This window comes from Culicoides brevitarsis, chromosome 1, assembly GCF_036172545.1.
Source record: "Culicoides brevitarsis isolate CSIRO-B50_1 chromosome 1, AGI_CSIRO_Cbre_v1, whole genome shotgun sequence".
Taxonomy (NCBI): domain Eukaryota; kingdom Metazoa; phylum Arthropoda; class Insecta; order Diptera; family Ceratopogonidae; genus Culicoides; species Culicoides brevitarsis.
The window spans coordinates 204128-228101 of NC_087085.1; the positions used below are offsets into that span (position 1 = coordinate 204128).

A 23974-nucleotide genomic window follows, 5' to 3' on the forward strand; every position below is an offset into this window, starting at 1 on the left:
AAATTAAATTAAATTAATTTTAATCAAAAAACGAGTAAAAAATATTTAAAATAAAATTTTATTTTTTTATTGAACAAAAATTAAAAAAAAAATATTTCAATACACATCAAAAACCCGTCATAAATTCCTTTCTCTTTCAATTTTCAGTAAGCGATCAACATGCGATGCGTTCTTTTAATGTTCCGATGAGAATCAATTAATTACATGAAAAGAAGCAAACGAAGAAAGAAGACGAGGAACCGGCATGCACGTTGCGCTCTACTAATTTTGTATCGTTTTTACATCACATGTTTATGATATTATAATAAAAAAATTATATAAAGGATTATACCGTGCCATACATCCAAACAGAACATACAGAACACAAAAACTGGTTTTGTTTTCGGTAAACAATAAAAATTATAATTGGATGAACTGGGAACGAAATAGAAGAAATCTCATACGAAATTATTTAAATTTTGTGACACAAGAACAAGCTTCCTTATTTAGGGTTGCGTCTTGTTTATGTTTTTTTTACAAGTTTATTGGGAAGGTTCAAGGTGTTTTATTTAATTCTTCAAAAAAAAAAAAAAAAAATCCTTGAATTTTTTGCCATCATCAAAATCACATTAAAATTCATGAATTTTATCGATTTGCGTTACAACATTTTCGAAAATTTGCCGGCAGTTTCATATACTTTGTCACATGTGTCTATGGGAGAAAAAGAGAAAATTGCGCGACAATCGGATTTTTTCGTACAGAAAATTTCGACGAGAGAGCAAAACAGCTGATTTTACCAACAAAACATGGCTAGAAATATTTTTACGTGTGGCTCTGAAAAATTTTCACAAGAAAGACGGCGACTCTTGAACAAACAAATTCTTGGCCTAAAATATTTCTGCAAGTCAAATATTTTTATCGCAATTTTTCTCAAGATGTCCCGCGTACAAATCTGTGGTCAATAATTTGCCATGCCTGGCATACGAAATCGATTTTTGTTCTTGCATGGCATGCACTTTACGACTTTTTGTTTTATTTATTTTATTTCATCTCGAGCCGCCATTCATTTATTGAATCATCGATTTATTTATAAAAAATTGTTATTAAACAATAAGAAATGAATTAAAATTCATTTTGTAGACACTTTTATTGTTATTTTCGTAATTATTAATTATTTATAATATTTTTGCATTTTTAGTCAATGGAAAATTAACGAATCGATTAATTTTATTGTTGTTTTTTTTATTAAAAATTCTCAGACACACACTTGATTGTCAAAAATCATTAAAAATGATAAAAAGATTTTTTTATACAAACTTGAATGAACTTGTTTAATTTTATTCCATTAAAGAACTTAGATATATATATATCTTTTAATATTTTTTTGTTGTTGTTTAAATTTAATCATTGAATGATCTCACACTTTGTATGAATTCGTCACTATTTCACCTTGATCATCATGATGGATTGTACGGAGGTATATGCGTTATTCTGAATAAACCTTTTTTTTGTTGTTTTGTTATTTTTTATTTGATTGTCGGAATTATTATTTTTTTCATCATAACTTTATATAAAATTTTGAAGGAAATCATATTTTTTTTAAATAATAAAATTAAATTAAATATTTATCTAATTAATAAAATAATTTTTATTTGAATGAAAAAATAATTTATTTATTTTAAAAAATAAATTAAAATAAAATTAATAATTATTTTTAATAAATAAATTAAATATTCATTTAAACAATTAATTGAATAAACAAAAATAATTTTTAATTTAATTAAAATTTATTTTTTAAAATAAGTAAAATATTTTTTAATTCAAATAAAAATTATTTAATTAATTAAAAAAATAAATAAATATTTAATTTAATTTATTTATTATAAATATATAAGTTAAAATTATTTAAATATTTTTTTATTTACATTATTTTTTTTATTTAAATAAATAAAAATTATTAAAATATTTTTTTAAAATTTAATTTAATTTTTTTAAACACAAAAATTTTTTTTAATATTTTTATAATTAAATAAATGTGATGCAAATATGTTATTGGATGATTTTCATTTAAAAAAAAAAAATTAAAATAATTTTATAATTATTTTTTTTATACTTTTTTATATATTTTTATAATAACTTTATTAATATATGGCAACTTTTTTATATTTTTTCGTATTTTTTTCGTTATATTTTCGTAACTTCTTCACTTTTTATTTTTTTTTTATTTTGTTTTAAATTATATACCGGCACTTTTTATAATTTTATCGTATATATTTATTTTTTATAATATAAAGCACTAAGCTGTGTTTCTGATAATAATCAAATTATAATATTTTTTTTGTATAATTTTCGTATTTTCAAATAATAATAGTTACAAAAAATAAATGCAGTCAAATATCTGTTCCGATTATTATTGTCTAATATAATAAAAAAAACACAAAGCGTTGCCAAATTATAAACAGAATCGATTTTCATACAGTCTCTCGGTTAATATCAAGTTTTAACGAAATAAGGCGGAAGATCTGGTCGGAACGAGTGGAAGTTCGAAACTGGCGAGTATATGAATACTTTTTGTTGGTTCTCCCTTAACGTGTAGTATTTGTTGTAGTAGTAGTTGTGAGTATAGCGACTTGATGTATAGGAAGAGAATGAAATTCACATGTGTTTGTCTCTTGATTGAATGAAAATGATGGAATGTCGAGAGAATTCTCTCGTCTTTAATTTTTTTTTTATTGTTTTAGTAAATAAAAAAGTAACAAACCTGACAAAAATTGAGAGAGAGGACAACAAACATATGTCATAAAGTAAGAAAATAAAATAAAAATAAATTAAAAGTCATAAAAAGTTAAATTTTTTATTAGAAAATTTTTTTTCCATCACCAAAAAAATTATTTTTAACGAATTTCTTAAATTTTAGGAAGGAACAGACGATTGTTAGTTACCACAACAACGGACAAGGCCATGTTAGGTCATGAAAAGCAGTTGCAAGCCCATGCAAGAGACCCAAAGTGCATGAAATCTTAATAAAAGTCCATAAGGGACTGCTAAAAATATCGATCTCCATTCTTTCCTTCGTGAGTTTGCCAGAAACCTGAGGAAATATTTAAACTTTAAATTTTCGTGAACAGTTCGATCGATGAAACAAGACGGCACAAGTGACAGATGATGTGATTTTTTTTTTGTTCCAGTTTCGGTTTCAAGCAAAAAATAAAAAAAATGCTCAAGGCGTTTGATTCCTTCCATTTCGTCATCCAAGTTAATCTCGTCTTGTAGACGAATAAACAAACAAGCGAGGAATGACATAATGTGCGTTTGTAGAAGTGTAGACGATGACATCATGAACGAAACAACACTTGACTCGAGCAAAGCTGACGAGGATTTTTAGCGACGGATTAACATTTTTCGCACGTTTAATTAAAAAAAAGTAAGACAATGATTATTGTTTCTCATCATTGATTTCGCCGAATTTTACTGAAATTATTAATTTTTCTATTTTTGGAAGAATTTTTTGAAGCAACACGCGCATGACATTCGGGGTTGAAACACTTTAGAATACGCAACAATCGTAAATTGTCAATTAACCAAATGACCTCAAAGTCAAATTTATCGTCGATTTTTGAGATATGTGTGATATTCAAATATTTTTCTGATGTTTTAGATAAACTTTTTTAAAGAGAGAACAAAAAATAGTAAGAAACAGGTAAGTTTTTGTCTAGTTGGGTGATCGCAGCTATGAAATTTAACGATCGCATGGACAATAAAATCGGCAGTAAAGGAACAATGACAGTAATTGCAGATATTTTACGCATTAAATGATTTTATGACGTTGGAGTTGAGAAACAGGTTCATGAAAGGTTAAAAGGAGTAATTTTTAGTTTAATTTTTAAAAGTATGCGATATTTTATGAATACTTTTTAATTTTTTGAGCTGCTAACGATAATTTTTCAAAATATTGGCTAAAAAACTCGATTTTTATTGAATTTTGACATATATATTCTTAAATGTCAATTTAAAAAAATGATCGTTAAAAATTTGAAAATTACTTTTTTGCTAATTCAACTCAATTAAAAATTTAAAAATCAAAAGTTTATATTTTTTACCAAATATTTTTTTAAAAAGCTAAATTTTCTTAAGAATATTTAAGGATCAAAAAATCATAATTTCACTTTTAAAATTTGGAAAATAATTTTTTTTACATATTTTTGTAAAAAAATATTACATAAAAAATCAAAAAATTCGCTCTCTTGCTAATTCAACTAAAAATAAAAATTACTTTATTTCTGCTTTAAAGGCAGAATTTTGATAAAAATCATCTATAAATGAAATTTTCTTATTTGACCTTGTACCTTGAAATAAATTTTAATAACCTTAAAAATGGATCATCCTCAATTTTTCTTTTTAAAAATTTAACAAACATCGATCAATCAACATTCGAAAAATTGGTTCATCCCAATCGTTAACAAAGTGCTTCAAAGCATAAAAATCATAACCTTGCTCCGTTTAGCTCGTTTGCCAAATCACTCAATAAGTTCACGTGCATTTTATGTGCATTCATGTTTGTTTACTATCTCCGCATCATCATCACGTAACTCCATTTATTTTAATTTTTGATGAGTTTAAAACAATAATAAAGCACTTTTTTGTTGTAAAAACTCATAAAATTTCGTAAAAGAAGTGAGTGAGTGAGTGTGTCTGCATTAATAATAGACTTTCCAGACACAATTCTCAATGCTACAATAATTGCACAACTAAAAACACGACGTAAAATGGGCGAAATCCCCTTTTGTTGCATTTTGTGTGGTTTATTCGGATAATTATTCACAACTCATAAGTAGGCAAAAAAAAAAACAAAAAATGGAAGCAACCGAATGTTGTTTTTTTAGGAATCGTTCCACTGTCTGAACAGTCCTATTGACTTTTTTTAGCAAGTTACTTCAAATTATTTACTCGAACAGAACCGCATGTCAAGTGGCATGAAGTAGATAAAAAAGGCAAATTTATGTGCACTTCGGAGTCGGCTGCTTTTTGTGCAAAAAATAACTTTTTAATGAGGTCATCATGATATTTGCTTTTTTTTTCGTTAAATTTTTGAAGAAGAACGAAAAAAAGTAACAGGGAAAGTGAAATATTGCAACTGTTTGTGATGCGAAGGTCCCTTCAAATCGACTTTAGGCACGTTTTTTGTCGTCTTATGAAGAATGATGGGAACTAGAATTAAAATTAATTTATTCTTACCGACAACGATGACATTGTTGCATCAAACCTACGACTTGTTAATGAACATTTATTGCGTTTGTGGCGCAAAGTAGCAATCAGAGGCACGTGTGTCGCAGATTTTTATCACTCAATTAGTGACTTTGTGATATTTAGGAGACTTGAACTTATGTCATGGAATTATTTTGACCATGTAAATTTTTTTTTAATTATTTTTCTTATATAATTTTTTTTTAAATATTTTTTTAAAATATTTTAAAACTTTGTTTTAAAGAATTTTTGAGCAAAAATGTTTAAAACTTTTAAATGTTTTTTAAATGTTTTAAAAAAATTTTTTTAAATTTTTTTTTTAAATTTATGTTTACTTAATTTTTATATTTAATTAATTTAAAATAATTAAAAAATTAAACTAAATTAATTTAATAATTTTTTTTATTATTTTGATTTTGAAAAAAAAAATTAAATTATTTTTAAAAATTAAATTAAAAAAAATATTTAACGAAAATTATGTCACCTGTCAAAATGAATTCCATGAACTCGAACGTTGCAAATAAAATACTTGAGAAATGTGATCATCATCATCATAATTAAAAATATATTTGTAGAACTTTCTGTCAATCACGTTAAAAAAACACACAAATAAAAAAATTGCGTCATGTGGAGTCGCGAGTCATTGATGTTGATAGAAAAAATCAGCGTGAAATGCATTTTTTTAAAAATAATTTTTTAAATATCATTTCATAACTTTTTCTAATATATATAACGAAACAGTTGACTAAGATTGAAATTAAATTGAACGCCCACTGATTTGCCATTCAAACCTTTTGCTAACCTACGGAGCGATTCGAGTAAAGAAGCCCACGTTTCTCTCATAAATTCCTGTGATTTATTAATAAGCTGCGGAAAAAAATTGAGGAATTCGCCAAGAAACGTGAGTTTATTCAACTATTTGCGAGTTGTTTGTTTAGACTGCGAGTCGATAAAACAATAGAACACTGATTAGAAATTTTGCTATTGGAAAATGAGTCATTTTAGTTTAGAAGGAATTTACTCTGAGGGAAAAAATACACAAGTTGGCAGCATCACGTTGAAATTTAAATTCAATTTGATCATCGATAAGTAAATATATTTTCAACGACATTGTTTGTGATATGATGTCAGATGAGATGTCGATCGTGTCTACTGGTCTTCGTTTCATGTTTGTTTTTGATGTGAAAAATTCATGTTTCGCAACTAAAAAATTTATTCAATTTTTTTTTAAATTTTTTGAATCATTTTGTTTTAATTTTAGGAAGATTTTGATATTCCTAATTAAAATTTGTTGAAAAAATATTTTAAATTTAATTTAAATTAATTTTATTTTAATATTTTTTTTCATTTTAAATTAATTTTTTAAAAATATTTTTATATTTTTAAATTCAATTAATTTTTTAAAATATTTTAATAAATTTAAATTAAATAAATAAATTAAAATTAAATTAAAATTATAAATAAATTTTGAAACAATTTATTTTTTAATATTAAAAATTTTAAATAGATTTCAGTTAAAATTCATTAAAAATATTTTTTTAATTAAAATATTTATAAAAAATTATTTTTATTAAAAAACTATTTAAATTAATTATTAAAAAAAATTTCTTCAAAAAATTTTAATTGTGAGACATAAATTATTCACAGCATTTTGTCTTAATGAAATTAAATTTTTAGGAATTTACATTCAAATCTCTCAGTTATGATGGAATTATTTGTCTTTTATTGCTTATTAATGAGGATTTCGTCACCTATTTGGAGTTAAATATCGCACTTTTCATCAAATGAAGTAATTTTCAAACTTGTATCGCCCTCAAAAGTAAATAATTGACTAAACTTTCAAACTGCAGTACCGTTACAAAGCGATTAAATTAGCAATCGATAAAAAAGAATTGTTTAAAAGTAAATTCTCAACACTTTTCGACATTAAAATTAAACATAAATCGATAAAATTCCTTCACATGTTAAAAATTTTTGGTGTTACATGCAAATTTACATGACTTTTCACTGAACGTGCGCTTGATTGATCATTTTTTTGGGCAAAATCGTGCATTGAACGTCACTTAAAGTGTTAATGAAACTTTGATTGAATTTCGTGTGTCAGGGTATTCGACTCGGACAAAAATCGCAGATGCAGAACACTTTTCATTCACATACGAGAAAAAGAACAAGCTTATCAAGTTTCAAAACCTGAATATTTTAGCCTGGATCGCGCAAAGCCAATGTCACTGTGTCAACAAGACAAAAAATTCATTTATTGCAGAAAACGACGCGTTATGTTGTTGTTTGTTTGCGCAAAAGAAAAAAAAATGTAGAAAAATATGACATCATCTTCGCATCTTTTTTCAAATAAAATAAAAAAAAAATATATAAAACTCTACGTCAAAAAGAATGAACTAAAAAATAAACGTTTTGACCAACTTGATCACTTACTTCGTTGACTAGTCGTAGAAACGGCGGCGATAAAGTCGTGTTAATTTACATTTTTAACCAATTCCGTATATTGAATACATTAGCATTATTACCATACGTGGTTTAGTTGTGCGTTGTGCGTACACAGAAAATTTTGTTGGTTTTTTTTTTATAAATTTTTATTGGTCGTGAAATTTAAATGATTTCGTTGGCATGAACTTGAAACCGGGCGAGCGAGTGACAATTCTTGTGGTTATTTATGGATTAGAATTTTTTTTTGTTGTTTAGAGTTACGTGAAGAATTAGAACAATGTGTGACCTTTGAATGATACCAAAAATAAACAAAAACAGGTAGAACGTTCTCAGCAGTTGCGTTGATTAATTGCTTTTGGGGAAGGGCGAAGGGCCTTGACTACTTTTAGGCAATTTTTTTATTGGTTTTGAGACATTTTATGGAGAATTCTTAATTTTTTGGTTTAAAAATTTATTTTTATTCTATTTTTAGAAATTTGAAGGTTTTAATTTAAAAAAAATATTTACCTAATTTTTTTTAATATTTTAAATTAATTTTAATTTAATTAAATTAATTCTTGGAAAAAATTTAAAATTTTAATATTTAAAAAAAAATAAAAATTCCTCAATTTTAGAGTTGACAAATTTTTAATAAATTTTAATAAAAAGAAAAAATTCAAAAAAATTTAATTTTTTTAAAATAAATTTTAAAAGTTGTTTATTTGAATTAATTTTTTTTAAATTTATTTTTTTATTCATTTAAATTAATTTAGTTTTAATGCAAATAAAAAAAAATATTAAATTTATAATTTGTTTTTTATTTAAATAAAAAAAAAATATTTCAAATAAATTAAAAAAGTTTTAATTGTTTGAAAAAAATTTAAATAAAAATTTTATTTTTAATTTTAAATTGAAATTTTTAAAATATTTTAAAATTAGTTTTTTTATATTTTGAAGAATTTAATTAATTTTTCAATAAAATTAATAGAATTTAATAACTTTTAAATAAAATTTAATAATTTTTCGAATATTTTTAAAATTTTTTAACATGTAATATAATATTTTTAGATATTCTACATCTTTGAATACCTTTACATTACATCTCAATTCCGAAAATTGCCTAAAAACAAACAATTTATCTCTCCATTCGCACAAAAAACTTCAAAAATGATTTATTTGATCTTCCTTCCTTTCATTTCTCGACTATTCTAGACCAAATTACCGTAAAAAATCCATAAAATATTTGTTTGTGGGCCAAAACAAAAGGAATTCCTCATTCCATTGATGCCAAAGATGATCGTGACAACTCACAGAACGTAAAAAAGAACAAATAGTCGTTTTCATTGATACTTGATATCCGAAACAAGACAAGACACCTTTGACCCAAAACACATTTTCAGACAAAAGAATCACATTAACATAAAAACTACATAAAAAAATTTTGTGGTTTTACGAGGAATTTGTTAATGGAGGTCAGCATCCAAATAAAAAACGTTAAAATTTGATAAAAGTGCGAAATTGACGCTCAATTTATGGATAATGGACAAGGTTGTGCGTGCAATTAATTCGAGTGAAGTAAACAATTAATCAAAAAAATGACTTCATTTCTGCAGAAAAAAAATTCTGAAGTATTTTTACGACTTAAAAAACATAAAAAATTCGAGTGCGTGACATTGCACAAGAAAAATAGAAAGAATTAGTTCTTAGAAGTCGCTCGCATGTGTGGGTTATTTATAAAATTTGGCAGCGCTTCAAATAAGGAATTCACTAATTTGATCAAATTTTAACAATTAACCAATTGTGCATTCATAAAAATAAATTTTTATCACGTAATTTATGACATTCTGTCGTTCGCGTTGACTTTCCGCCTTAATTTTTGTCAACACATGTTACCGAAAAAAAAATCGTCTTCATTTTAAATTCGTTTATGCGCAAAATACACCTTGCGGAATAAATTTTGATTTTTATGATTCGGATGAAATATGACACAAAATTCAAATTTGACGCAAAAAATAAAAAAAAATTCGTTACTCACCAATCCTTCGGCTCCGTTAACTTCGACGGCGGTCTTTAGGCGCTGCGATAATGCCTCCAGCAAGCGATCGTAACGGGTATTCAGGTTATCTAACCGTTCACTCCAGACTTCTGTTGCTCCGGGAATGCCATCAGTGTGGATGTCACGACGAGGCGCTGTGAAGCTCGGACGTTGCTCGACTAGCCAATCGTTGTAATGCAAACACTTTCCATCGTAAATCTTTTTTAATTGGGCGCGAAAAGATTTTTCGATTCGATTTCGTATAAAATGGGGGTTAATAAGAAATATATTGATTAGCGTTAAAAATTAGTTGTGAATTTATTTGTTTTTTATTAAAAGTTAGTCGTAGCGTCGAGTAAGAGCATAAAATATTTTTTTAAACAAATTTTTTTTTTCAATTATATTTTTTTTATTTTAATTAAAATAATTTTTTTATTTTATTTTATTTTAAAAGTTTTTTTTTATTTTAAAATAATTTTGTTTTTTAAATAATTATTTTTTAAAAATTATTTTATGCTTTTACTTCGTTTAATTAAAAGGTTAGCATTATTTTTTTAATTTTTTGTTTTCTAATTATTGTTTTTAATAATTTACGTTAACATTAATTTAACTACTGTAACATACTTTAACCGCGACCTGTTTTTTATTTATTTGTTAAAATTTAATTTTTTTGCCATTTTCGAATCATTCAGTGCTTGGATTTTAAATGCTGACAATTAATACCTTCACCTAATTTAATTTTGTAATGCAGTTAAAAATGTCAGACAAGCAATTTTTGGTGCCTAATTATTTTTTTTATTAAATTATTTTTTTTTTAAATTTAATTTCTAACCTTTTTTGAAGAAATAAAAAATTTAACCTGTAAATTCATTCGACACTCATACTAAAAAATTTTTTTTTTTCGACGAATTCTGATAAAAAAAATTGCTAACCACGCGACGGTCAAATAAAAGTAAAATCAAAGGAGCGAAAAATGTCGTAAGCAAGCAACGTAACATACCTTGGCTTCTCTAACTAAACGTCCTCCGGTCAGATTAACCTGTTCAATTTTGGGTGTTCTTTCGACAGCCGCCCCCAATAAACTCTGTTAGATGTTATTTTTAACCAATTTGTGTGTGGATTTAAGTTTTTTGTGTTTTTACATTTTTTTTTTCAAAATTAACCATGTTTGAAAATTAATCGTTGGTGATGTGTATTTTTGTGACAAATACCAAGTAACAGAGGTGTGTTGGTTTCGTGTGTGGAGTTAGTTTATTTTTTTTTGTTTTAATTGGAGAAAAAAATATAGAAAAAAAAATATTAGTTTACTGGATTTCATCATACCTAAAATTCTTAAATCTAAAGATTAATTAATAAGGGGACTTAATTTAAATTTGGATTCCATGCAACTTTTTACCCGTCAAAAAATTATAAAAAAAAATAAAAACTTAAAAAAATGATTTAAAAGTATTTTTTTAAATTAAAATTATTTTTCAAATTAAATTTTTAAATTATTTAAATAATTTTTTATTATTATATTTTTTAAAATTAATTTATCATATCATAAAATTTAATTTAATAAAAAAATAAACAAAAATTAAAAAATAATCTTTAGAATTACATCTCCAAATTATTTAAATAATTTTAAAATTTATTTTGACTTTTTTTTATCAAAAAATTAAATTAAATTAAAAAAAAATAAATTAAATTTAAATAATTTAAAAATTTAAATTTAAATAATTTAAATTTATTTTATTAAATTTATTTTTTTTATTTTATTTAATTTATTTTTATTTTATTTAATAATTTCAAATAATTTGGCAACAAAAAAAAAAAAATTAGAATAATTTTCAAAAATAAATTTTAATTTTAATAAAATATTTTTGAGCATTTTTTCAAGTCACGTGTCACTTAACCCATATAAAAAAATTTATGGTTAATTGATTATAAATATGTGAATTATTTATTTTCCTTATTTGATCTAAAAGTGCTTTGTGTGGGTGTGCAAAATAAATAATTAGAACGTGTTTTCCATTTTTGTTGTTGTTATTAATTAAAAATCCATTGAAATTCTATAAAAAAATTCCCTTTACCTCAAAAAAAAGAAGAAATCTATAAAAATTCAAGTTATTTACGCTGTTGTGGCTTGAAAATTGAACCTCATTTAATTTTTTACCCCGAAAAGTACTTTGACAAGGAGAAAACGGACGAAGTGAACATCGATAAAAAATAAAAAAGTGCGAAAAAATTTTTGAGGAAATGTACTTACATCTAATTCGAGGGCTGAAGTTGCCGTTGGCAGTGAATTTAACTTCGATGTATGGGCTTCGACCCAATTTTCCTCAACTACAACACTTGTCTGAATGTTTTTCATTAGACCGATAGCTGATTCGATGCTTCGTAGTCTAAAAAATATTTTTAAAAAATTATTAAAAGTTATTTTTTAAGAAATTTCAAGATTTTACCTGTCAGCTAATTGCAAACACAAGTTATTCCATCGTGTATTAAGTCGTTCGACGTTGGCATGCAAACGTTTAAGATCCCCAAGTACTTTTGTGGGAACTCCCATGCGACCCAATTGGTCTGCCGAATCGTTCATTTTATCCATTTGCGGTTGTTGCTGCGTGATAATGTCCTGCAAGCGCGTCAAATGTTTGAACAAATCGTGAAGTCCTTCCTCCGTTGATGGCAATTCGTAATGTTTGCTCAACGTGTTCTCGAGTTCCGAGATAACTTGTTCGTTATCTTCCAATCCTTGCAAAGCACCTTCAAGAAGTTTGAGACGATCCGCATGAAGTCCTGCTTGCGTGTTCAACTCCTTCCACAATTCCATCAAATTATCGAGACTCTTCTTCAAAGCAGGCGTCTTCAATGTGATGGAACGGAAAAGTTCTTGCAAATGTTTCAAGTCAGGTTCGATGAGCGCCAAACGACGACGATAATCTTCGAGCGTTTGAACGGCGTGTTCGAGCGAATCCAAGTCACGAGGCATCGGCGAAAGGATAATATGATCCAATTCGCGTGCCATATCCTCTAAACTGGTCTTGATCGTGATACAGTGCTCGGTGAAGACACGGATTGCTTGTTTGCTTTCCTCTGTGGAATGAGAAAAAAAATTAAAATTAGTAAAAAATTTAAAATAAAATTTTATAAAAATCTAATTTAATAAAAAAAAAATAATAAAAAATTAAAAAATATTTTTGAAAAATTAAAAAATAATTTTTAAAATTAAAATCTTGAAATTATTTAATTTTTTTTTAATTTCTTTTAAATCATTTATAATAAAATTAATTAATTTTAATTAAAAATTAAATTAATTTTAATTAAAAAAAAAATAATTAAAATTAATTGACAACCAAAACATTTAATTTTTTTTTTAATATTAAAAAATTTAAAATTTTTGTAAAAAAAATTAACCTTTGAAGGACTTAAAGCGAAAAATTTGCTTCATTTTTACGATTTGAGACTTTTTTCGAGATAAAAACCGTTAAAAAAGGGAAAAATCTCTTAACACGACGGATATACAATAGCAACTGAATTAAAAAAGTAGAATCTCGAGCGCTTAAGACGACCACACACTAATCAACAAAACAAAAACACAACAATGTGATATAATTTCAATTAAAATTTGTTCATTTTTTCCAAATCTGGAGTGTTTGAAGCTTCGTTCATGTAGAAACAATCATTTTTAGCGCATCGTAATCGAAAATTGGAACATTTAGCACTTTTTGTTCTCATTGCGAGGGTTAATTAAGAATTGTCTCGTTCATCATCGAGCGAATTTTCCTTTGTTTTGACATAATTTCGTATTTTTGAGAATTTTTTTAACGCATGAAATCATAACCCACGCCTAATTAAGTTCAAATTAAACGCGAATTGTCCAAAAATTGTCGTTCTACCATCTGAGTGCACGAAACGCATCACGAATTCTCGCTTAATTAGGCGTAACGGCGTCATTCAAGGGCATTTTTGAGCATTTCTTACCTTCAGCACGAGCTCTCTTCTCGAATTCGTCGAACAAGCGATTGACTTCGTCCATTTCGCGGCGTAAACGTCTCAATTGCGGGTCATTTGGATCTCCTTCGGCAAGTAATTTGTCGGCATCGTCATTCAAAGCACGTCGAATCGATGTTCTCTGCTCAGCGCCCATCGCCAAAAATTGTTCAAAGTCCCAACTTTTGACGACTTTGATCGTGGCAAAGATCATATTTTGTCTCAAACGCAATTGTTTCTTCTGCCATAATGAAACCGTGCGATCGAAAAGTCTCTTCAACCGTTCTGCGGCGTCAATTGCTTCCTGATCTGGAGGCGGTAATAACAAACATTCGCCCGGCACGGCGCATTCTTGTCCCGCCATTGTGCGGATGCGCCATTTAACGCGTCCCGAAGTGTCGATGAGCGTGACAGTTTCGTTCTTTTCGAGCGAAATGTTGCCCTGCGTGTATTTGCAGATCGTTTGTACGGGCGTTTGACGATTCACGGGCTGCTTGCGTTGTTTTAATGGCACAATTGTAGTAGAGCGGGAGATTAAATCTTGCACAGTTTCGCCGAATGTGTTCAATTCCAAGCGAATGTCTTGCATACCGCGAAGAAGAGCTTCTCCCTGATCGATACCGAATTCGGATTGCGAATATTTCGTGTTGAGGATCTCGTCACGTTTCGCCAACCATGCTTCGGCGTCTTTGCACTCGTTGAAGAAGTTGTGATATTCTGTGGCGTGTTTCAAATGCACTTCCAAACATAAAGTGAGTTGAAGTAACCATGACCAGGCAGATTGCAAGGCTTGCAAATGGGATTCGATTGTCTTGGATGCAGGGTGTGATTGCATGAGTAAAGCTTCTCCGCGATCGAGGATTGTGGCGAAATGGATTTCGCGTTTCTCGAGTTCAGACATGAGGTTCTAAAAGAGAGAAAAAATAAAAATTAGTAAAAATAATTAAAAAAAAAAATTGAAAAAAAGTAAAAGTTACTTCTCCTCCTTTTCCGAATGTTTGCTTGTAAAAGTTAAAAAAAAATTTAATTTTATAAAAAATTTTGAAATTTTCTCGCAATTAAAAAAAATATGAAACATTTATGAAACATTTAACTTAGGCTAAAAATTTTTTGGAAAAATTTTAATTTTTTTTATAAATTTTAAATTTGACTTTAAATTATTTTTTTTGTTATTTTTAATAATTTTCATAAAATATAAAAAAAAACATTAATTTAAAAAAATAATAAAATAAAATAATTAATAAAATTATTATTTTTAATTATTTATTTTTTAAAATATTAAATTAATTAAATTAACTGTAATTTTTTATATTTTAAAATTTTATTTTTTTTCATTGATGAAAAATTATTAAAAAAAAATTAATTATTTTAATTCAAACAAAATTTTATATTTTATTGATTTAAAATAATTTATTTCGAAATAAATTTTAAAAAATTTCCATAAATTTTAGGCAATTTTTAATAAAATTAATTATTTTTTTTGTATAATAAAATTTTTAATTAAAATGAAAAAAAATTATTTTTTTTCATAAAAAAATTTTAATTACAATTAATTTTTTCAATCTAAATTTAATATTTTAATAATTTTATTATTTGAAAAATTACTATTTTTATTATTAATTTTTCACATTTTGGATTTTTAATTTTTTAAAATAAATTTTTTCTTACCTCATAATAACGATGAGTTCCGGGCAAATCCAAATTCTTGTCTGCCCAATCGCGACTAATTTCGATCTGTTCTCTGTCGTTAAGCCATTGAAGCTCAGCTGTAGCGGCATTCAAAAAGTCTTGCAAGGCATCTAAATCCGTCAAACGTTTCGACGACGTCGCCAACAACTCGGCATAAACTTTCTTGAGTTGACTCAATCGCTGTTCGTACAAATGCAACTCGTCTCCGCTGAAATTAACGGCTTGTCGTTCCGCATGAATGACCTTCGGATGGAATTGATCGACAACTTTGTGTTCGCGTTGCTGACGATCCAACTCAACTTTTACGCTGGGCAAATCGCTTCCATAGTCAGCTGCAAGCAATTCCTTGAGTTTCTTGTGGCACCATTCCGTGTACTCTTCCAAGTCGCGGAAGTAGGGATTTGCACCGATTTGACGCGTTTCGACGACGGTGCGCGTTTGCTTGGTTACCGTGGTTTCGTGGACGGGATAACTTAAACCTGATAGTTTTTGTACTAAACTAGTGTGGAATGTTGTACGTAATGCGGACCAACGTTGTTGCAAGTTCTTCACTTTCTTCGACAAGTCGTTGGCTTGCGGGTAACGAGCGTCTTTCAGCACGCGACAATCTTGTTCCATGTCGTGCAGCGGGGCTTCCAAGTGACGCACTTCGGATTCGATGCTTTCGACGATGTTCTTGGCATCGACGGGATGTTGACGATCGATGCGACGCGCTTCCTCAGAAATGCGGACTTCCAATTCGCTGATACGGATGTCGGTGTGTTTGATTTCGCGCGATAACTTTTCGGCGAGACGTTGAATGTGATCCATTTTGTTGACGTCGCCCGAGAGGAGATGTTCGCGATCAGCAATTGCTTGCATGAGACGATTCCATGATTTTTCCAACGATTCGGGACGTAGATCGGGTTCAACTTCTACTTCGCCAACGGATTCGAAGAATTTCTAAAAAGAAAAAAATTTGTTAAAATCAATTTTTTAAAGTAATTTAAGCTGTTTATAATATGAAACTTAATAATATTGCCCAAAACTTAATGAAAATTGAAAAAAAAAAAATTGAAAATGATTTCAAAAATATTCTTCGAAAATTATTTCATCAATTAATTTTTTAAAATAAAAATTACAATCAAAATTAAAATAAATAAAAAAAAATTAGAAAAATATGTAATTAAATTTAAATACTGAATAAAAAATAAAATAGTTTTTTTTAAATCTTAGTTTAGTTTTTGAATTAAATTTTAATAAAATAAAATTAATTTTTATCAAAATTATTTAAATAATTTATCAATTAAATTTTTAAACTAATTTTTTTAAAGTATTTTTTTTTTTTCAATTAAATTTAATTTCCAAATTAATATAAATTTTTACATTATTTTTTTAAATATTAATTTTTTATATTAAATTTAAGTTCTGAATTAAAATACATATTTTTTTTAAATTAATTTTTTTAAAATATTATTTTAAAATTTTTTGAAATAATAATTTTATTTTTAAATTTTAATAAAATAAAATTTTTAAAATATGAACTTTTAATTTAAAAAAAAAATATTCAATGAAATTTTAAAATTTTTATAGGAGAAAATCTAAAGAAATTTTTTATTGTAATTTTAAAATATTTTAATTTGGAAAATTCAGCATTATATGCCACATTTAATTAATAATTTTTCATACATAAAAAATTAATAATTTTTCCTTATTTAATTTTTTAAAATTTTAAGTTTGAACATCGGGCACTATTATCGAGTTTCATTCAAAGCAACTTTAAGTAATTTTACCTCCAATTCCCGATAGACGCTGAACAAATGTTGCTTATCACGCTGCTTGAGAGGCACTTCTTCGGATCGGAATCGATTTAGCTCGTTTAATGTTCGTTTTAGTTCGATCAATGTCGATGGGAATGTACGCTCCTGATATAATGCGGTCTTTTCGCGGCACCAATAGAGTAAAACTTGTGCGGATTCCCGGTATTCCTTGACACGACGTTGCGAATCCATGTCGAAGAGGGGATGCATTTGCGGGGGCTCCGGAAAAACGTCGTACAACGAACTGAGATAGGTAATCATCGACTTCTCATCTGGTTCGTGTGTGTCGACATCTAAAAAGAGAGAAAAAAAAACGAGTTAACATCGATTCATGTCAATATCGGCATCCATAAATGATCATTTTTGCCATAAACGAACGCTTTCAATATCAATCAATAATAATTTTCGCATCAAAATTATACGTTTGCGACTCGTTACTGCTCGCAGCCACACAATTTGCTGTATAATTGGCATGAGTGATTGACAAGGGAGCCGCTCATGTGACCGAAATTACCTTCGGGATCCAACAATCTGGTAACTCCATACTCCTTTTCGACGGCATGGAAGACGGTTTCCAAGCGTTCGCGTGGGCGACGTGATCTAGCATCTCGCCAGTCGATGAGATCAGGTCGGTTACGGTGAACGAGAGCGCTGAACGCCAAACCGTCGCGCCATGATCCGGTAAAGTCGTTTACACGAACACCCGGATAGCGTGCTGTCGATTTGCGGGCCCATCTTAAGAGTGCTTCACGTGCTGTTAAATTGTCTTCTTGGCCAACGACAATATCCGAAATCTAAAAGAAAAAGTTAAAAATTAGAATTTTGTTTAAAATAATATTTTAAACAATGGTAACATCATTAAATCTTTAAAAAAAAGTTGAACGAACGATAAAATTTTAACTAATTAGCATTTTATTTACTTTCATTCACAAGTCTGCGCCTTTAAAACCATCTCAAATTCATTCAAAAAACTTATAAAATCTTAATTTTATTGCTCTTCTTCTGAATTTGGACTGTTTCTCGTTTCAATTTAAATATTTTTAATTAGTGTGTAAATCGATTTCATCAAAAATCAACCAAAATTTATCTTTTAACGAACCGTTTAACGCTTTTTTATTTGATTTCTTTGATTTTTTTCGACTTTCGCAACCTGCGGAGATATTTTCTATCTTTGGAACTTTTCACCGAAGACTCCTGTGGATTTCTGATGACTTCAACAAAGATTTATGTCGCTACAAAATACCCTTTTACAGATTTTTTTTCGTGAGCAAGTGCCTAAAAAGGCAGCAATTGGCGTAACATGTTGTCTAATAAATAGTAAAATACATAAATATGAACAACATGAGCAGAGCATAAACAAACATGATGTGGCATTTATTATTATATGACCATATCGAAACGATTAATGTTAATTTTTATTCTTGGGTTTTTTTGATTTTTTTGAATTAAAAATTGATTTTTGTTGAATTAAATTCTATTTTTTTTTTTTAATTTTTGTTCTTTGAATGTTTTTTTTCACAAAAATTTTAGTAAATTAGGTACCTAAATTAAAAAAATAAATAAATATTTTTTAACATAATTTTATAATTTTATTTATAATTTTTAACATAAAATTATTTTTAAAATTTTTAAAAAAATAATTTTTAATAAAATAAAACATTAAAATTAATTATTTTTTAATATATTAAAAATTAATATTTTTTTATAAAAAAAATAATTGAAAAAAATTTATTTATTGATAAAAATAAATTAAAATAAAAATGAAAAATTATTAATTTTGAAATTACATTAAAATTTATCAAAAATTTATTTACAAAAAAATAATTAAAATTATTAATTAATTATATAGAAATAATTTAAAATAAAAATAAAATAATTATTTATTTTAAAATTATTAAAATATTATTTTATTATAATTTTTTTAATCAAAAATTCAAATTTTTACTCAAACTTTTTTTAACTTCAAAACTGACCAAAGTTAATTTTTTTCGTAAATAATAGTTTAAAAAATGATCGTAACTCATGAAACTGAACATACGGTAACAACAATTGATACTTTTTCATTAATTTTTTCACATATAGGGGCACTTTAAAGAACATGTCAATGTTAATAGAATCAAGAGCCGGTTAAAATTATATGTTATGATAGTTTCCACTCCTACACGACATTTTTTTTATTCTCAATAAATTCAAGTATCAATAGTTTTTTATGACCTCTCTCGGTCATTCGACACTTGAAACTATAAATTTTTGCTGCATTCTGACTTCATTCACTTTTTTTTTTAGGAAATTGAATTCGCTTAAAAATTGTCAATGACAAAATTTCGTCAAAAAATTTTTTCGAGACAATATTTGCCAACATCTGATAAAATTTACAAAATTGTCGACAAAATGTTGTATAATCATAATTTTATTTAATGGGCGTGTGTCTAATATTTACCTAAAATCACAATTTCTTACAAGTTTTCAGCCAATTATGCTTGTACGTTGAAAGTTGACATGTTTGTTCATAAAACGTTCATAATAATAATTATTATGTGTGTCAGAAAAATATTAATTTAATGAAATTTTCGAGCTCACGAATAATAAAATAAAAAAAAAATCAATGAAATAATTAGAAACGCACTTTTTTTGGTGACTCGAAGGGTTTTGCGAAATCGATACTTCCAAAGCGATCGAAAGTGATCCTTGCCATAAATGGAAAGGATTGACACACAAAAAAAGAGCTTTTATTTATGATAAATCATTATTTATAGACATGAAGTTGATCAATCATTTTTTTTTCTTTGGAGGTAGTCTCTTCTTGTATTGACAGTTTTTTTTTTTTTTGAAGAAAATTTGTTTTTTAATGATTTTTGATGTCTGTCTGTTTAATTGTTTTTTTTTTAATTATAGAAAAATTTATTTTCCAATTATTCGTAATTTTTAAGAATAATTTTAAATTAATTATTTTTAATTTGAATTAATTTAATTAATTAATTTATTTTAAAAACTAATTTTTAAAAGTCAAAAATAAATCAAATTTAGGATTAAAAATTTTAATTATTTAAAATTCAGTTTAAATATTCAATATAAATTTAAATTAAACTACAATAAAATTTAAAACTAAAAAAATAAATTAAATAAAAAAAATTAGTTCTAAAATTAAAAAATAATTTTAATTATTTTTTTATATAAATAATTTTTTTTATTAAAATTTAATTTCAAAAATTGTTTAAAATTAATTTTAAAAAATATAATTAAAAAAGAAATATTTAAAATTTTTCATTTAATTTATTATTTAAAAAAAATAAATAAAAATAATTTTAATCTTTTTTATATAAAATTATTTTTTTTAAATGATTTAAATAAATTAAATAAAAAATAAGATAAAATAAATAAAATTAATTTTTTTTTTATAATTTTTCATTAAATTTATTTTATTTATCATCATTAATAATTAAAAATTTATTAGTTAAAATAAAAAACGCTCAAACAATTCAACCCGTCGAGTTAATTTTTTTTATTACATACGCATCTGACTTGCCATCAATCAATTTGCTAATTTGGTGGCGCTTTTTTACTCGAACAAGTTAATAAATAATAATTATTTCGTATCGTAATATGTAATTTCGAATGAAGTAATCACATTTAATGATCTTCTGAATTGACTCGAATTCAAATTTATCAAAAATAAAATTTTTTAAGGAACAGAAAATCTTCCGTCAACAAGAAAAGCAGTAAAAAGGCGGCTTAGCCATAAATTCGAATATGGTCAGAAGCCTCCTACGTTCGCATTGGACATAAATTCCGATATTTCACATAAATTGCTTTAATTTGATGGCAACCCCCGCACAAAATTTTGATCAGGTGACACAATCGTCGCGTCGTCGTCGCTTGTTGCACCAAATTCGAGCATTAATGCCATGTTCTATGGTTTTACATGAATTTTCAAGGAGATTATGTTGTTTTTCGGATTTTTATCGAAAAACAAGAAAAAAATTAAAGAAGCGTCTGTTGAGCTTTGTACTTTGAGAAATATTTTGTGAGCGCTTTGTAGGTGTCGATTACGTAATTTAGCGCTTTATTTTTAATGAATGAGTGAATTGTATGAATGAAGTATCAAGTCACCGCACGTGGGTGTGAATCTTTCATTCATACACAAAAATATTTTTACACCTTCAACGTCGTCGTCGTTTTTACGGAAGGTCATGTTTATGTTTTGTTCGCGTCAAAAAAAAAAATTTTACCTTTCCAACCAACTTTTGCCGTTTCGGGATATTCGGAAGTGCTCCCGACACATAACCCAATTCCACGGTTCTAACATCTTTCGTCAATTGCATCTGATTATCTGCCATTGCCTTTTCCTGTGCTCTACTGAGAGTCGTTACTTTGCGCACAATATGCGTTGTGACACGTCGATGCCCATCGTCGCCGCGTTGACTGCGTTTCGTCGTCTCGAAACTGCTTCCCGTGACTTCCGTGGCAGATCTCTTGTTTCTCGTGATTTCCGCGAAAGACATTCCCGGAGCGCCGTTTCCGGCGCGCACAAGCGCTTGACTAGATGATGCGTCGACAGTGTCGACAGGCGGCAAAGATCGAAAATCTCCCGAGGGAAATTGATCGTAAGGCGATGCGTAATCGGAGACAACAGCTTCGACATGTTTTTCGTGCAAAACTTGATGCTCGAACGTTACGCCTTTGTTGGGGTCGTCGACAGGCGTCGTGATGGCAGGACCTTTTGGCACGTACATTTTGAGGCTAGATTTGCGCTCTGGCACGGGAATTGGGTTTTGTGCTTTCAGGAAGACACGACCTGCGGGACGGAATTCGTTGTCTACTTTGTAGACACGTTTCTCGTGCATTGAAGTATGATGACTTTGGGATGATGACATTTTTTTAATTCAATTATTTTTTGTTACTTGTCCATTAAATATTTTTTTTGTTTGTTTTTTATCATTAGCACTTTTATTTGATTTTTTATTTATTTTTTTATTAGTTCTTTTTAGCTGCAATTTTTTAAAAATATTTTTTATAAATTTTCCAACATTTTTATATTTAATTTTTTTTTTTGTAAAAATATTTATGTTTATTAATTATTAAAATTTATTGAATCATCAAATTTTTTTTAAACTTTAATTAAATTATTTCAATTGAAAAATTTAATTAATTCTTTAATTTTATTTTTTTTTAAATTTAAAACATTGAAAAATTGTAAAACTTCAATTATTTCAGATTAAAAATATTTAAAAAAAATTTAATTAATTTAATTTAATTTTTTAAATAAATTTTTAAATTTATTTATTTTTTTTTATTTTACAACATTTAAATAGTTATTTTTTTATTTTAATAAATTTTTTAAAATAGTTTTTCAATTAAATAAATAAATAAAAAATTGAAAAATTATTTAAAAAAAAAATGATTATTTTAATTTTTTCTTATTTTCTTATTAAAAATCAAATATAATTCAAAAAAAAATTAATAATAATTAATTAAATAAATATTTTAACATTTTTTTTTATTTCAGATCAAACTGATACACTTTTCCGGAAAAAACTCACAAAAGTAAGTAAATGTTCATAAAATGCCTCGTTGACTTTTACTGCAACGAAGCATTGAAACAATGGATCAATAAATTCCAAATAATCCAAACCAAGCTAAAACTTTCCGATCTTATCTCTCAAGCAACATTTTTTTTGGCAAAAAATGTCATTCTGTCCTTGTCTCTTTCTTTTGTTCGTTCATTTCAAAATAAATTGCCCAAAAAAAAGCGAAAGATGATAAATGAGCGACATTCAAACGAAAAGGAGACGCATGGTTACTCACGTATGTCAGATAAGTTCCTCAAAATTTCAAGAAAAAAAGATAAAAATCAATTAAGAATAATTGACAAAAATGTTGTCTGGCCTTAATTATTGCTTTCATCACTCGAGTCATCATCATAAACCGAGCATTAAAACAAAGCAGCAACATTTAAATGAAGAAAATAATTGAGTTGTCTTGAAATTAGACTTTTGACAAGTCACTGTCATGTTACGAGACTAACAAGACGAGACAAGACAGGAAAAACTTTATTTTATTGCATTTTCATGCAATTTTTCTACGATGCAAGTTTTTTTTGTGTTACCGAGACATGATGATGATTACTATTATTATTATTAAAGTGAATTAAATTAAGCATTGAGCTCGTCATTCACTCACTGGAACGTGATATTTTTCATAAAAACATGAAAAAAAATCACTTAAAAATTTTTTTTAAAGAGCATAATTTCTGTCAACCCTCACAATTTTGCACGGATCAATTAATTGGGCGGAACATTCACTTTTATCAATAAATTTAATTATTAATCTCATGATTTCACACTTAACGTAACGCATAATAATTGATCGAACCCATATGGTAAAGTTCGTTTAAGAATTTCATCAGAGATAAAAGTTAAGCGCGTCGGCGGGTGGTCGATCTTTTCTCTTTGAATCGCTAAAAAAAAATAAAATTGCAAAAAAATAAAATTCTGAATCTGACGCGACGCAACCTTGACACAATTTACGGGTGTCACGACTTTATGCTGCGAAATAATAATTATTATTGACCATATTTATTTTTTTTCTGTCGCTTTTTTGCATCAAATACATCCAGAGAGGATGCCATAAAAGGAAAAGAACTGATTTCCCTTGCTTGGTCGTTCTCATGTTAATAAATCCATTTAAAATATTTAAAATAAAATTTAAAAAATCGAAACAATAGACATGAATTTATGTGCATTGTATGAAAATTTAAAACTTAAGGTCAATAAACAGATTTTAATCTTACGAACAATTAAAAATATTGCAATTCAGCAAAAAGATGAGCTTT

General features: G+C 26.9%; 2 protein-coding genes across 2 annotated transcripts in view; both read right to left on the reverse strand.

The window, feature by feature from the left end:
• The window catches only part of LOC134828143 (uncharacterized), a 117702-nt gene that overhangs the window by 59657 nt on the left and 34071 nt on the right, over nucleotides 1-23974 (reverse strand). Inside the window, exons 6-13 of the mRNA XM_063841129.1 lie at nucleotides 17657-17936; nucleotides 17116-17435; nucleotides 15323-16285; nucleotides 13646-14561; nucleotides 12127-12757; nucleotides 11931-12066; nucleotides 10683-10766; nucleotides 9683-9901 (exon numbers count right to left, since the gene is read on the reverse strand). Coding sequence (XP_063697199.1) covers nucleotides 9683-9901; nucleotides 10683-10766; nucleotides 11931-12066; nucleotides 12127-12757; nucleotides 13646-14561; nucleotides 15323-16285; nucleotides 17116-17435; nucleotides 17657-17936 — 3549 coding nt within the window. The remainder of the gene's footprint in view (nucleotides 1-9682; nucleotides 9902-10682; nucleotides 10767-11930; nucleotides 12067-12126; nucleotides 12758-13645; nucleotides 14562-15322; nucleotides 16286-17115; nucleotides 17436-17656; nucleotides 17937-23974) is intronic.
• On the reverse strand, nucleotides 19988-22020 carry LOC134827909 (uncharacterized). The gene is made up of 2 exons (XM_063840781.1): nucleotides 21372-22020; nucleotides 19988-20008 (listed from the first exon to the last, which is right to left on the reverse strand). Exons 1-2 carry the CDS (start codon nucleotides 22014-22016, stop codon nucleotides 19988-19990), a joined length of 666 nt encoding a protein of 221 aa, XP_063696851.1. The 5' UTR covers nucleotides 22017-22020.